Source organism: Syngnathus typhle, linkage group LG10 (assembly GCF_033458585.1).
Source record: "Syngnathus typhle isolate RoL2023-S1 ecotype Sweden linkage group LG10, RoL_Styp_1.0, whole genome shotgun sequence".
Taxonomy (NCBI): Eukaryota; Metazoa; Chordata; class Actinopteri; order Syngnathiformes; family Syngnathidae; genus Syngnathus; species Syngnathus typhle.
In genome coordinates, this window is record NC_083747.1 from 9,275,723 (window position 1) to 9,291,861 (window position 16,139).

General features: G+C 36.9%; 2 protein-coding genes across 2 annotated transcripts; one reads left to right on the forward strand and one right to left on the reverse strand.

The window, feature by feature from the left end:
- Window positions 1-3: 3 nt before the first annotated feature.
- On the reverse strand, window positions 4-8,716 carry ttk (ttk protein kinase). Its single transcript, XM_061289027.1, has 25 exons — window positions 8,557-8,716; window positions 7,932-8,016; window positions 7,631-7,853; window positions 7,282-7,388; window positions 7,058-7,201; window positions 6,561-6,672; window positions 6,409-6,478; window positions 6,194-6,315; window positions 6,001-6,088; window positions 5,773-5,881; window positions 5,439-5,661; window positions 4,955-5,061; window positions 4,698-4,841; window positions 4,317-4,438; window positions 3,683-3,816; window positions 3,400-3,529; window positions 3,011-3,103; window positions 2,724-2,881; window positions 2,389-2,540; window positions 2,167-2,291; window positions 1,976-2,050; window positions 1,706-1,882; window positions 1,096-1,192; window positions 398-483; window positions 4-319 (listed from the first exon to the last, which is right to left on the reverse strand). Exons 2-25 carry the CDS (start codon window positions 8,014-8,016, stop codon window positions 239-241), a joined length of 2,964 nt encoding a protein of 987 aa, XP_061145011.1. The 5' UTR covers window positions 8,557-8,716; the 3' UTR covers window positions 4-238.
- A 542-nt stretch (window positions 8,717-9,258) lies between these two features.
- ebag9 (estrogen receptor binding site associated antigen 9) lies at window positions 9,259-14,374 on the forward strand. Its single transcript, XM_061289449.1, has 7 exons — window positions 9,259-9,419; window positions 9,814-9,908; window positions 10,890-10,971; window positions 11,282-11,434; window positions 11,822-11,932; window positions 12,581-12,672; window positions 12,863-14,374. The coding sequence occupies exons 2-7, from the start codon at window positions 9,826-9,828 to the stop codon at window positions 12,978-12,980; spliced, it is 639 nt and encodes a 212-aa protein (XP_061145433.1). The 5' UTR covers window positions 9,259-9,419; window positions 9,814-9,825; the 3' UTR covers window positions 12,981-14,374.
- Window positions 14,375-16,139: the final 1,765 nt, after the last annotated feature.

The window sequence follows — 16,139 nt, forward strand, 5'->3', positions numbered from 1 at the left end:
TGATGAGGAAGATACAGTAGATTTATTTAAACAGACAATAAAATGAAGATGAAATGAACATTTTTATCTCTAAAAGTGTTTTGTTCAATATTTTGCAGAATTTGCATTTTCAAATAAACAAAAAAGCAAACCTCTTTACTTTAATTCTGTTCAATATCTTGCAGAATTTTAATTTTCACTGTATCCAAGTAAAAAAACAAAACAAAAACAGAATAAACACACACAAACCTATTTACATTTATTTTTCTACATAGCTAATCGACTTTGCACACTCTGCCACATCCAGCTTCCTGCCACTGTTGCACATTTTGGCCAGATTCTGTTGAGAGACAAACACAGTGTGAGATGATGAAATGGCTGAAGAAAAAGAGCAGTCAATTTATTAAGTAAATCTTACATTCGCAGCTCTGATGATGCTATTGGGAGACTGGAGGGCTGCGAGGTCAGTTAGTATTTTCTTGAGATCACTGTTGCATGGACGTTCTGAAAAGAGTTGAAAATGTGCCTTTGAATCTAATTCTGACTTTCACAACATTCCAAATTATAGGGGATACATTAACACCCAATTTCACACGCCGCTTTAGAACCCTTTGTGGTCATCCGTGAGACACACGTCACTGAGAGGAGATGAAATAGCGAGATGAGGGGGCAGAAAATTTGGACATGACAACAAACGTGGATGGGAATCTTGTCCTGGCGTAGCTGCTTTAGAGCCTCATTTTCATGGCATAGAAATCCCCTACGACAACCCGGTGGGATATATTCTAGCCACCAGAGACTTCTGGCGAATGTAGTTTCGCAAACGCGTTTATGGATTGTCAGCTAAGGAATATGCTAGACAAAGTGGCAAACATTTTTCCAGGTTCTTCCAGAAATGTTATTTGACATATGCTGCTAATAAGGCTGAATACACAGAACTTCATAACACACAGATTTGTGGCTAGTAAAGCGAAGCAGCCAGAAAACAGTATGCACATATTTTTATGGCTAAATTTAGATCCGGTGGTGTGCTTTTCAGTCCAGAAATGTTGGTAAATGCTACAGCTTAATCATGTCAAGTACTACTGTATGCATTAGTGTGTAGAATGTCTATACCTGTTTTCGGAGAACCTTGTGGTTTAAGTTGCAGGTATGGATGCTCCAGCAGTTCCACGATGGAAATTCGCTCTCTGGGATTTCGTACCAAGCACCTCTGTCCAACATAAGACGATATTAGCAGTTACAAATTTATCAGCTTCATGACACAGCACAGAAGAAGTTAGCCAATATATATATATGCATTTCTTTAGTTAATTTTTTGGTACCATTAACTTACATCATTAACTTTCAATTATTAACTATGCACTGACAAATTTATTTTAAATTTTGTGAACTGAACATTGAACTAGTTTTTGTAGAAAATGAGCTTTCCCAACACTGTTAACAGGAGAGGTTTTTTTTTTATAAACATGTTCAATAAATACTGTTCCAGACATGTTCAATAAATGCTTTTCTAATTTCAAAAACATAGTTGTGTAAATAATCGTGATTTCAATATTGAAAATACTAATCATGATGATGATTTTTACCCATAATCAAGCAGCCTTAGTGCCTTTTGTAAAATTGAGAATATGAACGCAAAATGTAAATATTGAAATGCGGAGCGATGCTTGCAGCATACAATGATAATTACCAATACAAGTGTGTATAGTTTCAGGTCACTTACTTTCAAAACATCCAATAAATCCTTCTCTGAGATGTCAGCAAATTCAATGTCATGTTTGGGATCGATGATGGCATGCAGCTTGGCGATTTGATTGGTGATACTTTGGAATGGAGTCTTTTTGTAGGTCATGCAATACAGGATACATCCGAGGGACCACACATCACCTTTTGGACTAATCTGAGAGACAAAACAAACACCCCAAAGGTTATCAGACACACTTCTGCAATCAGAAAGATACTTATTATGTTGAATAAACAGAAGAAAAAGTACTTTTGAACGTGCTTTTCCATGCTGGGATGAAGTATCTTTAATTGCCTCAGGGGGCATATAGTTCAGGGTTCCAACCTGTGATTGAAAGACAACTATTACACAATAACGCCAATTGCATTTACTCTGACCATGTTTTATTTCACTTGTACATCGAACATTCATTGACTTTTAACTACTCTATAATATCTTACTTGGGTGTCCTTCATAATGCTTGTTACATCCGGCTGCATGCGATTTGCAATGCCAAAGTCAATGAGCTTTAGTGACGCATTGACAATGACAAAATTTGCTGGCTTTAAGTCACTGTGAATGATGCCTGCATTCAAGAGAAAAAGTATGCATAAGATTGGTTTGAAATGAATACATGTTAGCAAGTCTAATGAGGGACGATGAGAGGAAAATAAAATATGCACCGTGTTTGTGAATAGTATGGACAGCTTCTAGCATGTTCTTCCAGTAGAACTTCCTCTCAAGTGGATTGACAGTCGTTCGGTTACGCAGCCAAGTGTTTAGATCCAAGTTGCCACACTCCATCAGCATATAAATGTAGTCGTTTGTTATTTCACTGCAAAAACAGGACCGTGAGAACATTAAAAAATGTTACATAGTGCATTTCCATGTATTTCCCTCAAATATGAAGTACAAGTAACAATTTGTGAGATAGTAAAACCAGACCTGCTAAAGTGATGAAAAGAATAATTCATTGTTTTATACAATGGAATTCTTTCCAAGCAGTCTGTGTACTTACTAGTCGTAGAGCTTTATGATTTGATCGCTGTATTGTTGCAAGTGATTCAGATGTTCAATCTCATTTTTGTAACTTTCCACTGTCTGAGCATCCGCTTCCTCAAGGTTTACGTATTTCACCGCAAACAACTGTTTTTTATGATCTAGGACCTGGTACACCTAAAAAAAAAAAAAAAAATCTTTAAGTCAAGACTTCGTCAATACGAATGAATACTAATGACTATGTATTATTATTTTATATGCACAACACAGTTTCATCATATATCTTTCCTTTCCGTTATCATTTACCTTGCTGGATCCACCACGTCCAATCATTTTAAGAATGAAGAACTGCTTGCCTTTTATGGTAATGGAGTCATTTGACAGTGATGTGAGGGAAGCCTGTTGGTATGAGAAAATACGTGTATCAGTTTTGTGTTAGTTATATTTATACTAAGTCATACCAAATCTGATTGACTTTTATTTTAAATGATTTATTTTTCAGTTGCATAGTAAGTTTTGAATTGTGTTATTTAATTGTAATACCGGTAACACATATCCAGACAGAATGTGATACAAAGTGGAAATGGAAGTAAGTAGAGATTGTTAGATGTTTCCTTCCTCCAGTACACTTTCGTCCTTAAGAATTGTGATCAGGGTTTTACTATACAGTTGTTGCACAAGTTAAAAAGTTGTACCTGTGGAATGTGAAATCCAGTTGAGTGATTCAAAGGTGTGCAAGGCTGCTGAACAGGTTCAACTCTGTGTGCTGCATCTCTGGATGAACACAACCCTGGACGGTCTCTCTTTACAATAGGAGTAATAAAGCTGAAAATAGAAGTTAGTTGTAACAGTTGTTAAATAAAAAAAAAAAATCATTCAACAATAATGCTTTCCAATTGTCATCTAAATCTAAAGGGTTTTTGTGTTCAAAGCAGGCAGACAAATAAATGCATGATATTCAACGGTCGTGTTTATTACCTATTTGCACATGTGCTTCTATAGTTATTTGGAGTCCGTGGATTTAATGTCGATGGAAGCCAAAGAGATGGAGTCGGGATGGATTTCACGACATGAGGAATCTGTTTGGAATCAGGTGGTGTAACACGTTTCATCTGAAAATAAGATGAAGAAGCATGCAAAATGGAGTTCAATTTGACAGGAAGTTGAATTAGAAAATATGTTGCAAATTCGGAATGGCTGTTCTGGCTTGAAAACATCACAGATCATGAAAACGGTCTTCAACTGACCAGCCTGACACTAGTTAGGTGACCTTGAAACTGCAATTGCAGCATTACGCCAATCGTATTAGGCCATTTGATGGATTTTAAGAAAAAAATATTGCTTCTTTTGTGACTAAAGTTAGCAGGGTTGACATTCCAATTGCACCTAAACCTCAATTTTACACACTTTGATTCCACGCGGTTTTGTCATGGACGCCGATTTTTTCATCGTAAATACATTTCCAAGTAGTAATTTAAATGGATAATTTAAAGGACCATACGCATTTTTCATATTTGATGAATTTATGTGACCAATTTAAAGGCCTTTGATCATAAGAAGTCCTCCACACAGTCAGGTGACATTTTGCAGAAAATGTATAAAGATGTCAAACCTCTGCAATAACATCCTTCTGCGTTGTCATCTTCCATTCCCCAACTGATACACCCTCTTTGCTGGCCGGTTTGGGATCTTCCACGGTTTGGTTTCCAGCAACCTTATCAGGGAGCTGGGATTCTTGGATTCAACAACATTGGCAAGTTAATTTAAAAAAAGAATGGGGGGAAAAAAATACTAGGTATGGGCTGATTACTGGTTTGAGATTTACTAGGGTTTTAATTTTAAAGTCAAGATTTGCATAACTGCTAAAACAAGCTGTCACCAGTTATGAGCTTTCCTTTTAAGGAGTTAGGCTTTGAATTAGGCTATAAGAGAGCTCATGGCCCTCTGCATGTCATTGCTGTCCAGACCTTCCAATAACTGGCTTTAAGAATACCTAGAGAGAGTTGCTCTTTCTCGGTGGAAACAAGTTGTTTCTCTCCAGCTTTCAGCTTCTGCAACGCCACCTCCAGCAGCTCAGCTGGCTTGGCATCCAATGACTGAGCTTTGAGCAGTATTGAAATCGCCTTGTTCACATTGCCTGAATAAAGAGGACAAAAAGAGTGTTCTGAAATTGATTTACAAAATCAACAAACTGTCATGCTTTCACAGCTCGTTTTAATCAGCAGGCAAAAATAACAAATGTTGCATTACCTTGAGAAGCCACAAACTGAGCATAAGCTACATGCACAAATGCAAATGATTTGCACTGGGATCTTGCAACTATGAAATGGTCTTCAGCTTCATCAAGGTCATCAATGCTTTAAAAGAAAAACAAAAAAATTAAATGCGAAACGTTTCAAAAACAGACCGTTGGAATGAGAAACATTTTCCCCCATGTCACTTCAGGAGCTCCCGCACTGCTTCACTGTTAAACATGAAATAAATGTCTTCTTATGAAACAGTCAATTGTATGTGTTTGTACGCATACAATACACTAATACCCCTTTGTAAGCAGGGTTCCCATTAAGTCATGGCTTCCCACTAATATATCCACATTTTGTGAAATTAAACAGGCCCAGATTCCATTATGAGCAAATCAAAGTGTGAGTAAATTGAGATGATTCAGATCTTCATTATTTAAGGTTAGGAAACACACTACAGGGTAATGCAGTAAAAGTACAACGTGAACACTTACCCCTTTAGTTCTGCATATTTGATCAGTAATCTTGCATAGCAAGAGTTCTTGTTGTACCGTCTTATGGGCAGACGTATGAAAATTTTAGAATAGCAATCCTTGAGTTTGTTAAGCAGGTTGATGTCTGTGTGAGGGTTGCCTCCTTTTTCAAGGTTAACCAGGTAAGTCCAACACGACTCAAGGGAATTTGACAGAAGGACTTGCTCAAAATCGGAAGTTACATCTGCAAAGACAAAGCTAAAAGTCAGACAAAAGTCAACCCCTCCCCTCAAAAGAAACACATTTTGGTCACTCCAGTATTATGGAGGCAAGTATCAACATCATCTATTATTACCGTCTAATTTGAGGGTATTCTTTGAATCATCCGCATCAAGATGAGTAATCATGGGCTCCACGGAGTCCTGGACTTCAAAAGGTCCATTTACCGGGGTAGTGGATGGTGTCTGCAATGATGAACATGTTTTTTTTTTCTTTTTTTTTTACCCCTGCTACAACATCACTCCTGAACTGAGCACTAAAAACTGTGATCAGGAATACTAAAACATGAATACAAAATGCAAACCGGAAAGCTGTCCAAGTGGTGATCTTCAGGGGCTTTCCTTGCCGAGAATAACCCAAGCTTTGTGATCTCATGAGAACCAGACGTTTGCCTGAAACACAAAGACACCATTTACACACAACACATTTGTTGTCGTACATATCTCATTTTGCTTTTTTAGACCGTACTTTTGCAGGTAATCTTGTTTAAAATATACCTGGATAAGTTCTTTATAATTAATCCATCAGTGCTATTTGATGGGCTCTCATTGACATAATCACCACCGCCATCACAATTCTTTTCTGGGATGGAGGAAGGAACATTGGGAACTCTGCCTGGCTAATATATAAAAGGGGAAAAAAAATTCAACACCAATAAATATACTTATAATAAATAGCAATTAAAACCAACACAGAGGAATCAAATTCTCACCAGACTCTTGCATTGAGATGCAGATATCCGATTCTGCAGCTGGTCTGATGATACACTGAGTATTTTACTTCTGTGATTAAGAGAACAAAAGTGACATGTTTTTCTAAATGGCAAGAAGCAGGTTCAAAGTTGGAAGTAGTCGTTCACCTTACCCTAAATTGATACTGCCTGACAGATGCAATTCACCTTTCCCGTCCGATATCCTGCTTACTTTCTGGAACTCTGAGCCTTTTTTAACATCATGAGCAGTACTGTTTAACAAATCTGTCAAAAATACAATGACAATTGATAAACTTTGCATCAAGTATAATGTATACTTGAAAATGTTTTAATGACTGATATGTTCGATCAGAATTCCAAGAGGACACTTCTAAATGAAAATAATAGAGTAACCTCTCACCCTGACCTGGACAAATACACGTGTATATTGTCAATGTTAATGCTGTGTATAAAGTGCCTAAAGACACGATGAACTCTAACTTAAGGCTGTGCACAGTAGGTGATAGGACAACAAAGCATATACACAAAATGGACAGACTACAATCAACTGTCAGCCATGCACAGTACAATTTGTTCAAACACAACAAATAACTGAATTTGGATGGGTAGCCCCAGAAACTAATTGGAAGATGAAAGCAAAGATTCTTACATGGGTAATTTTCTTTGTCATCCGGCGAGAAACTGTGACGTTTTTCTCCCTGCAAACGTAGCAAGGCAGTCTCCAGTAGTTCTTTTGGGTCGGCACCCAGTTCAATTGCGTTTTGCAATATATACATACATTTCTTTATGTTGCCTGATGACAAAAAAAAAAAAAAAAAAAGATGTCAGATACTATGTGATAATTTACACTAATACAAAAATGTTCGTTCGTACCTTGAGAATGCACAAACTTTGCATGTGCGATGTGAACAAATGCAAAGTTCTGACAATGAGACCTTGCCAAATTGAAGTTGGCCTCAGCCTCGTTGACATCTTGAATTCTACAAAATGAAAAACATTAGTATCAGATGAAAATAGCACCGTGTGGCAGAAGCAGGTCTTCTGGCTGAAAGGCCTGGTCCTAAACTCTGCCACAACTAGAGCTTTTAAAAATGCAGCCGATATATACAGAAATCAAAGGATCAGAATAGGTAAATTCTACCTTTTAGAAATACAGTATCACAGTAGTAGTATTGAAAAGAAGGGAAACCACTTGCACATGATTTATAACAAGGTCACTTACGCTTTCAACTCTGCAAATCGTACTAACATCCTGGCGTAACTCTCATTTTTGTAGTGTAGTCCAAGTGGCATATTTGAAAACACTCTTGTGTAAAAACTAATGAGTCGAGTGAGATGATTCGAATCAGAGTGTGGGTCCCCTTTCTTCTCCAGGTTCATCAAGTATGACAGACAAGCTTCAGACGAATTTAAGCTGATGAGCTGGTTAATATTATCAGTGTCATCTGAAAGTCATGGCAATAAAAAAGAGCTGATTAAACCTGTGTATAGTAGATGATAGGATAACAAAGCATTCAAAGTACCTTCATTGAGATGTTTTTTAATCTTGTTGAGCTGTTGACAAACCATGGCAAGTTTCTGCATTCTCTCCGTATGCGTTTCTTCCATCTAAAGAGAGATAACGACATGTATGTCCATGGACAACACTGTACATGTATTTTTGTTTGTATTTTGCTGGGTTTTTTTTGGGGGGGGGGGGGGGGGGGGGTTGTAGCCAGATTGGCAAATAAGAATCAGTTCACAATGAGTGGATGCAGCAACAATGGGGAAAACAATTACTGCAGGCGAAATTTGAAGCATTTAACGTGGCTGAGCCTCGCAAAATAACTTTACGATTTTGTACAGCGACTGATCACGCTAGGTTGCTACTATCGACGAGTCGCATGAGTTGTTATGCCTAAATATGTTGTCGCCTCTCACCGTGCAAATATGCCAGTGGCGTTAATCCTTATTTCACCGAAGTCGAACGATATGTTTGCCCTACCACTGCCAAGATGTCAGACAAGACACAAGTCAGGCCTTGTCCTAAGATGCGCCAAACAGTCAACAGAATATTCCAAATATTGCACTATGTTACTTTATTCTATGGACAAATCGTATGATGGTTCTTGTTTTTATTACCCTTACATATATTTAGGGGGCTCTTACCGTGGAGATGATAGTCACGTTAATCCTTTTTTTAACTGAGTTATCAAGTCGAGCGGTGTTTTTCGCCCTAAACTCAACTGAACGTTTTTAAATACTGCACTTCCGTTTAACTCTCGTGTTGATTGGGTACTTTGGGCTGACGCTTTTGGGCTAATATGACGTCAGTCGATAATGGCGAGCCCATAAAGCCAAAATACATAGAAGGCAAAACACAATTTACCGTTTATAAACATATTTAGCATAATTCAATCATTATTACAAAAATCTGTTATTCGAAATAACTTCACGTAACACAACGTAATTTTTAATAACTGCATGAAGGTATGCCGTTGTGTTCCTACCTTAAGTTATTTGGTGAAATGTAAGAAAGATACAATGTTCTTTTATTTATATAAATTTAGGAAATGATTAGGAAGAAAAGCCGGAGGCAAAAAATGTATCGTGAACAAACTGTTTTATTAGAATCAGCCCTACCGATTTCCCACCAATGCAGCATTACATCGCTGATAATACTCATCATCATCATAATAATAATAATCATCATCATCATCATCATCATCATAATAATAATGACAGAGGTTGCGACGTATTTAATTCATTAAAATATACAGCATATTTATTTATTACAGTGTAATAAATCCTCAAAGCCAGAATCTGTCAATTTAATGAGTAATTCTGATTAGTGACGCAAATATATATATTTTTTTCGTGAACTCCGAGACTTAATGAATGGATGAATGAAGGCAGCTTGCAAGGCGTCTCTTATTTCCTTGTTCCTGCTCCTCCCAACTGAGCTCCAAGATGGCAGCTGCGCAAGAGAGATGAGCAACGACATTAGAGTTCTGTCATGAAACAGCAGCGGAGTATGTATTTCTTTCATGGTTGTGACCTCGCCGTCATTTAATATCTAGCAGATTTAGTCACATTCCACCAGGCCACTGAGGGATTTGGAAATAAAATGCTTTTCTATTGGCTAAGCTAGCATGCAGCATAAATGAACTTGTCTCGTCAGCAACACAAAAGGGAATATCAGCTTTGCATACGGTAATTTACGCTTGTGGCTGAATTATTGAAACGATCGATAATAAAGAGAACGCTTGCTGGAGAGCCTTGAAATGCACAAACGTTACATTATTTGTTCTCTTTACTACATTCGGTGCTTTGCTTGATATTGACATTGTTTAATATTACAATATAGTTGTTGATAGTTGACAGCAAATCCACAAGAATGATAAAAGTGATTATTTCTTTCACCAGCTCAATTTCGTCATGGCCATCACTCAATTCCGTCTGTTTAAGATCTGCACATGCCTGGCCAGTTTGCTGTCTTTTTTTAAGAGGTTGATATGCAGGTAAGTGTTAACAAAAACTTTCGAACAAGCTATTTGGACAACTGTATCAGTATTATTCTAATATGATAACTGTAGTGGTTGGGCATCTGTAATTGAATAATATGCCCTTAATTTATCCATCCATCCATTTTCTGCACCAGGGATGGACATCCTAAATGCTGGCAGTTTTTCATCACTGCTATTGCGGGGCCACATAGTACTTCCCAACCAAATGTATGACAAAATACTATTTAAAATATTGACTAAATTTGTGCAAACATGCAGGATTTATTTTTTGACAATGCCTTTTTCAATACATGTATGAAAGATCCACCAACCTAAACCAAGAAGAAAAGGTTACAAGCAAAAAAAAATTACTTCATTATTTATTTTGTTCTGTTAAAAGGGATCGCATAAAAACTATTAAGCCTCCCTCCTCATGTCAAAGTCAAAGTCAAAGTCAGCTTTATTGTCAATCTCTCCACGTCACAACACACAGAGACCGAAATTACGTTTTTCTCTATCCCACGGTGACGAGACACATAACACGATAGACATACAAGTACGCGACACAATATAAAACAAGAAGGACTATAGAACAGAATAAGTGAAACTAAGACATGTCTGCCAACTAGCGGTGGTTGGTGATGTTAAAACTACAGTCGCTTTTTATACAATACCATACAACTATATTTATATAGTGCATTTTACAACAGCTGCAGCTGTAACAATCAATAATTTGCATATTTATTTTTGTTTTTTCCTGTATATTCAAGAACCCCCCCTCCAATTTCTGTATGTTGACTGATTAATAATGTTTTTTGAAGAATATTTTTGGGGGGAGTGGGGTTGTTTGATAATATAGTCATGTTTTTTATTTATATATTAATTAGACTAGTCAAGGGGTTAATCTGGCTGTTGCAGCAGGCCTCCAGTTGCACATTGTTGTTTATCAGTTTAACTACTTCCCTTTCTTTTTGTTATTGTTTGCCAACAAACTAGGAGTGGAAGGGGCCGAAAGCTCAGTGGGGATCAAATAACTCTCCCGACCACAGTGGATTTCTCATCATCCATACCAAAACAGGTTAGTCGTAAACTCTGTGAAATTAATCATCTACTATAGCCCGGTAAGAAGGAAAAAAACACAAGGACAGACATTTGTGTTTGAAAATTCTTAAAGTTCCCCTATCCCACTCAGGGGCAAACAATTGCGAGTGTGTTCAAAGGCAGCGAATGTTACGTTTTTGGCAGGGTTTGTTCAAGGTCACAAACGTTCACCAGTATTTCTCTTGCGACAAGAATAATAAAAACTGTTGGCGAACGTCTGTTAAATGTTTTGCCAACATTTCCGAACTCTATGAATTTTAACACATAATTTTCCTCCCTGCACACAGCCAGATGTCGAAGAATGGAGTTCTTGGGATGAAGATGCTCCAACAAGTATTAAGATCGAAGGTGGTAATGGAAACGTTACCCCTCAACCCACTGAGATTGAAGAGCCCGACTACTTCAAAGACATGGCACCAACCATCAGGAAAACACAGAAGGTAGGCTATATCTTTATCATAATTACATCACAAAGAAATCTTTATAATTTATATAATTATGATTTGATAATGCTGCTATATGAACTTTATCAAACATTTTAATGCAGTCAAATATGATGGACACGCTTGAGGAATTATGAATTATGAAAGTGTTTCTTGTAAGTCGTACTGTAAAACAAGGCACTGCCTTTATTTGCATGTTTTTATGGCGCCACAAACACTGCGTGGGAGATGTATTTTTTATTTTTGCCATCAGTGGTGTATAGCGAATTCTGTTTAGAATTTCTATTACGATATACGTATGTATTGTAAATAAGTTGCAGATTCAAAAAAACATTTAATGATTTATAATTGCTGTTTTACGGTATGTCTTGTTCCACTTTGCAGATAGTGTTAAAGAAAAGGGAGCCATTGAACTACCTGGTGCCTGATGGGTCAGCAGGTTTCTCCAGCAGACTGGCAGTCTCTCAGGATATGATGACTTTCTGTCCACCTTCAGTGAGTTATCGTTTATCATCTCTGAAGCTTCAGTCATGCGTAATGTTTATAGCCATGAAAGACATTATTCTAATAAACGATTAATTTGTTGTTGTTTTTTTCTCCAATTAATCGATGAGTCTTTTTAAAAATAAAAAAAAATCCATTCCTTAATTAAAGATAATTGACATTTCACACAGGTAGAGCTTAAAGTCAAATTCGGTTTTAAAAAAGGAGGGGGAGTAAAACCTTAGCTCAAGCTAAATATGACATAGCTCGACACAAAAACATACAGATACAGATGCATGCCATAAGATAGGTGCTAGAAATTTGTTGGTTTTGTCATTCACCCTCAGTTTGTCATTACACTATGTCTGTCTTAGTCTCAACAGTTGCATCAAGATTTTCAGGCTTCCCCACAACCTCACCACCTCTGAAAAATTCCAGTAAAAGTGTTGATATGATGTGCTCTGTTTTTAAATAGCACACCGTTTGATGCGTAACATGAAAATAAAAGTTTGTAATTTATTTAGTGGCAAGAGTCCACCTTTATTTCGTTACCAAACCGGGCCTGCGAGTGGTTGTGTTGTTTTAATGCAGAAACAGAACCGTGAGATTGCATTCGGTTATATTTATGCTGTTGAATTCTCAGTGTCTGTTTTTCTACAGGCAGAGCTTGGCGAAATGGACACTTGGCAGGGGGACACCAATGCTTGGGAGGAGGAGTCTGACGCCACCTGGGAAGCAGAGGAGGTGCTCAGGTAAAGCATCTATTACTGTACTGTCATACAGATAATGGGCATGCATGTTCACTCTGACCAGTAGATAGCAGCATGTACCACTACTGTGTATTAATAAGGGGAAAAAAAATAGGTGACATTTATTGCACTCAAACGCACATGAACATGTTTTCTGATCTATAAATCTTGTAAACTGTAATCCTTGTAACAGACAACAGAAATTGGCTGACAGAGAAAAGCGGTCCATGGAGCAACAGAGGAAGAAGATAGAAAAAGAGGCTCAGAGGATGATGAAGAAAGAGCAGAAGATGGCGGTTAAGCTTTCGTAACATATGCCAGTGCTCAGTTTTGAGCCAGAGGATCTCAAGGGAAAGACACTGAATCAGTTGTGAGTTTGTTCAAAATCATCAAACCATCCAAAGTTCTGCAAAATGCTGCACTACTACATTTTCAGTAATCTGTTCTTGTCTAGCCGCTTTTCTCGTCCATCTTTGAGTTACAACAATTAATCCTTGGCTTGCTTACAAACTGCATTTTCTACCATATTTGTGAGTCATTTGCTCTTAAAGAATTTCAATATCTATCCCCTGTCTATTAGGTGTATGTGCTAGTAAGCACAGGTCCTGGTCACGGCGTGTAAATAAACTCAAATCTGTATTGTACAACTTTTTCATATATGGTGTACAATTTATTTTCTTTATCTTATTTTTAACCACACTGGTTAAAAAAAGAGATGTAGTAATTATTTTTAAGAATCGCTGTTTATCTGTGTCATTGGTCTGCTTAATAATTGTTTTTGGGTTTTATGTTTCATTGCTTAAAAGGTTTAATTCCCCAATGATTTTTTGCACTGTACCATTGCAAAATTAGTAATTAAAGACAATAGCATACGCTGTCTTGTAATTTAAAGCTGTGGGTTCCTATGGTAACAACATGGCTATTAACATATGGAAAATATGCAGTCACTATCTAGTCAATATTACAAATACAAACCCCACGGACATTGTGTAAAGCATAAATAAAAACAGATCACAATGTTTTCAAAATCAATTTCAACCCATTTTCAAATGAGATATTTTTGTTCAAATTGATCAACGTTGATATCTCTCAATTTGAGTTTTTGCTTGCAACATGTTCCAAGAAAGCTGGGACAAGGTCATATTTACCGCTGTGTCGCATCGCCTTTCCTTTTGAAATCACTCAATAAGCATTTGAGAAGTGAGTCCACTTAAGTTTTAAAACTTTGTAGGTGGAATTCTATTTCCACAGTTTTACACAACATCCTAACTTCATTGGAATTGTGTTTTATAGATGCCATTTATGAGGAATCGATCATTTTCAGTAGCTACATAACTTATTGTAGGCCCCTCCATTTGTGATTAGACTTTCACTGGCAGCCTTTGTGAAGTGAAATTTACAATTCTGTGGTTTGCAGTCTTGAAAGAGATTGATCGCTTAAGCATACTGGCAATTGTTATTCAGCTTTAGTAATAAAGACTATGACCAGGTTTGAATAAAGAAAGCAAGTCTTTACAGCAGCAGCCTTTGTGAATCTACTACATTCTGAAGCAATAAGCACTCCCTGTTTAAATGGTTTGCATGGTGCTTTTGGTGTGTTCAATCAGAAATTGATTTATGGTTTATGTATTCTTTCTGATGTACATTACATTGTTTTGCTTTGACTATTAAAAACAGGACTGTTACTAAAGTCATCGTCATCAAATACGCTCTTGCAGCATTTTGTGTAAGATTCAGGTGAATAATATGCTTTTTAAATAAATTGAGTTGGAATGGATGTAATGACCAAACGCAGTTCTGTAACAAAGAAAGATGGTGCAAATGAATGACGCAGTTTTGCCTTTAAAAAGTTGAAATAATGTAAACTGAGCAGGAAAAAGAATTACATTTTTATTTTGTAGATGTGGAGTTCTCTGCTGGCTGTGAAAATACTGTACAATTAGCAGCAGTATAATTTAAAAAAGGTGGTATTTGAAGAAAGTTCATTTTTGAAGTTGTTTTACAGCTTTGACATCAAGCAAACAATTTGGAATTTGAAGGTGGGAAAAATAAAAACGAGTATTATGTATGAATGAAATGTTGAAAACTTTATTCGGTAACTTTCAAAAACATTTAAAAGATTAAGCATTAATTTAGTATTTCCAATAACTCAGCATAAAACAACATGCACAGTGCACTTTAGCGACGGTGAGAAAACTTTTTTTTTTAAACGTGACTTTAAAATAAAAAATTGCCAGCCTGCTTTTATTAATTTGGCTCAGATCAGATATTTATTGTAAATGTAGGTACAGATTCAACAAATGATGAAGTGAATGGTCAGTATTAATATTTCCTGTTTGGCCTTGAAAGTCATCTGATAATATAATAATAATAATAATAATGCAAGCCTACCATGGAGGGTGTTACAGCATCCTTTGACTGAGGCTTGATGCTTACTGAACTAAGATATTTTGATGATATAACATGGAGATAGCACAACATGGCAGAGTGCAATGACGTCACATTAGGATTACTTCCTTTTACTTCTTTTATCATATTTTTCTTGTGTATGTTAGACTTGTCATTAAATACATCATGACTGAATGCAAGTGTTGGTAGACAGAAATAGTAGCTGATGTGGCACTAACCTGGTTTGTTTGCAGATTTACAGCTCCAGAGACAACCACTTAAGTGGATGTCAAGCTGTCCTGATTTTCCCCAGTTCTTCGACACAACTAGAAAAAGGGCATTGCAAGAACAACTCCGATCTTCCTTTCCTTCCTTCTTTCTCTTTTTGCAGTCTATGGCAAGGTTAATTAGAGGGTGATTAGGTTGATTCCCTTAAACAAAGAAAACATTGAATTAGTTCAGTAATTTCATACATATACCAAGAAAATATGAAGCATAAGTAACTAAGTAAAAGAAAATGAGCAACTTAACTCAGCATTTAAACATAAGCATATGCAAAACATAAACATACACTTTGCCTTTGTGAATACTTCAAATTGATTGAGCCACTCAAAGTTCAAATAAACAGCTTGTTGCTCAAACCAAACATTTCAAACAAACTATGCATTAATCAAACTTAGAACTATAGCATCCAAGTCTATTTCCTACCAGTTGTGTTTGACCAGGAACTGAGGAGTCTCTTTGGGGTTTTTTTCCTTTGCGTTCTCTGTTTAAGCATTTTTTTCTTTCACTAACCCTTGTTTGTTCCCCCAGCTGAGCTCACGTGCTGATCTGTAGACAATATGCCCCTGGCATCTGACAGGAAGTTTGTTGAATTGTGATGTGGCTGATTTTTCTCTTCCCCCTGGAGGTCTGGAGGAGGACACGTGGATATTTTGACGGAATGATCTCTCCCTCTGTTAGTTGACATGACAGTGGATTTAATGCACTTTACCCTGTTGACGCTTAAAAGATGTGAAAAAAGAATACTGAGAAAACTTTTATCCAAGCTGAGCAGGCATGGGAATGCTGTTTGGGTAAAG

Coding starts and splice junctions, on each gene's coding strand:
- ttk (XM_061289027.1), bottom strand. CDS start 8,016: ATGGAAGAAACGCATACGGAGAGAATGCAGAAACTTGCCATGGTTTGT. Junction 6,089..6,193: donor ATTATAAAGAACTTATCCAG/GTATATTTTAAA, acceptor TTTGTGTTTCAG/GCAAACGTCTGGTTCTCATG. Junction 1,883..1,975: donor ATGGAAAAGCACGTTCAAAA/GTACTTTTTCTT, acceptor TTTGTCTCTCAG/ATTAGTCCAAAAGGTGATGT.
- ebag9 (XM_061289449.1), top strand. CDS start 9,826: ATGGCCATCACTCAATTCCGTCTGTTTAAGATCTGCACATGCCTGGCC. Junction 10,972..11,281: donor CATCATCCATACCAAAACAG/GTTAGTCGTAAA, acceptor CCCTGCACACAG/CCAGATGTCGAAGAATGGAG. Junction 11,933..12,580: donor TGACTTTCTGTCCACCTTCA/GTGAGTTATCGT, acceptor GTTTTTCTACAG/GCAGAGCTTGGCGAAATGGA.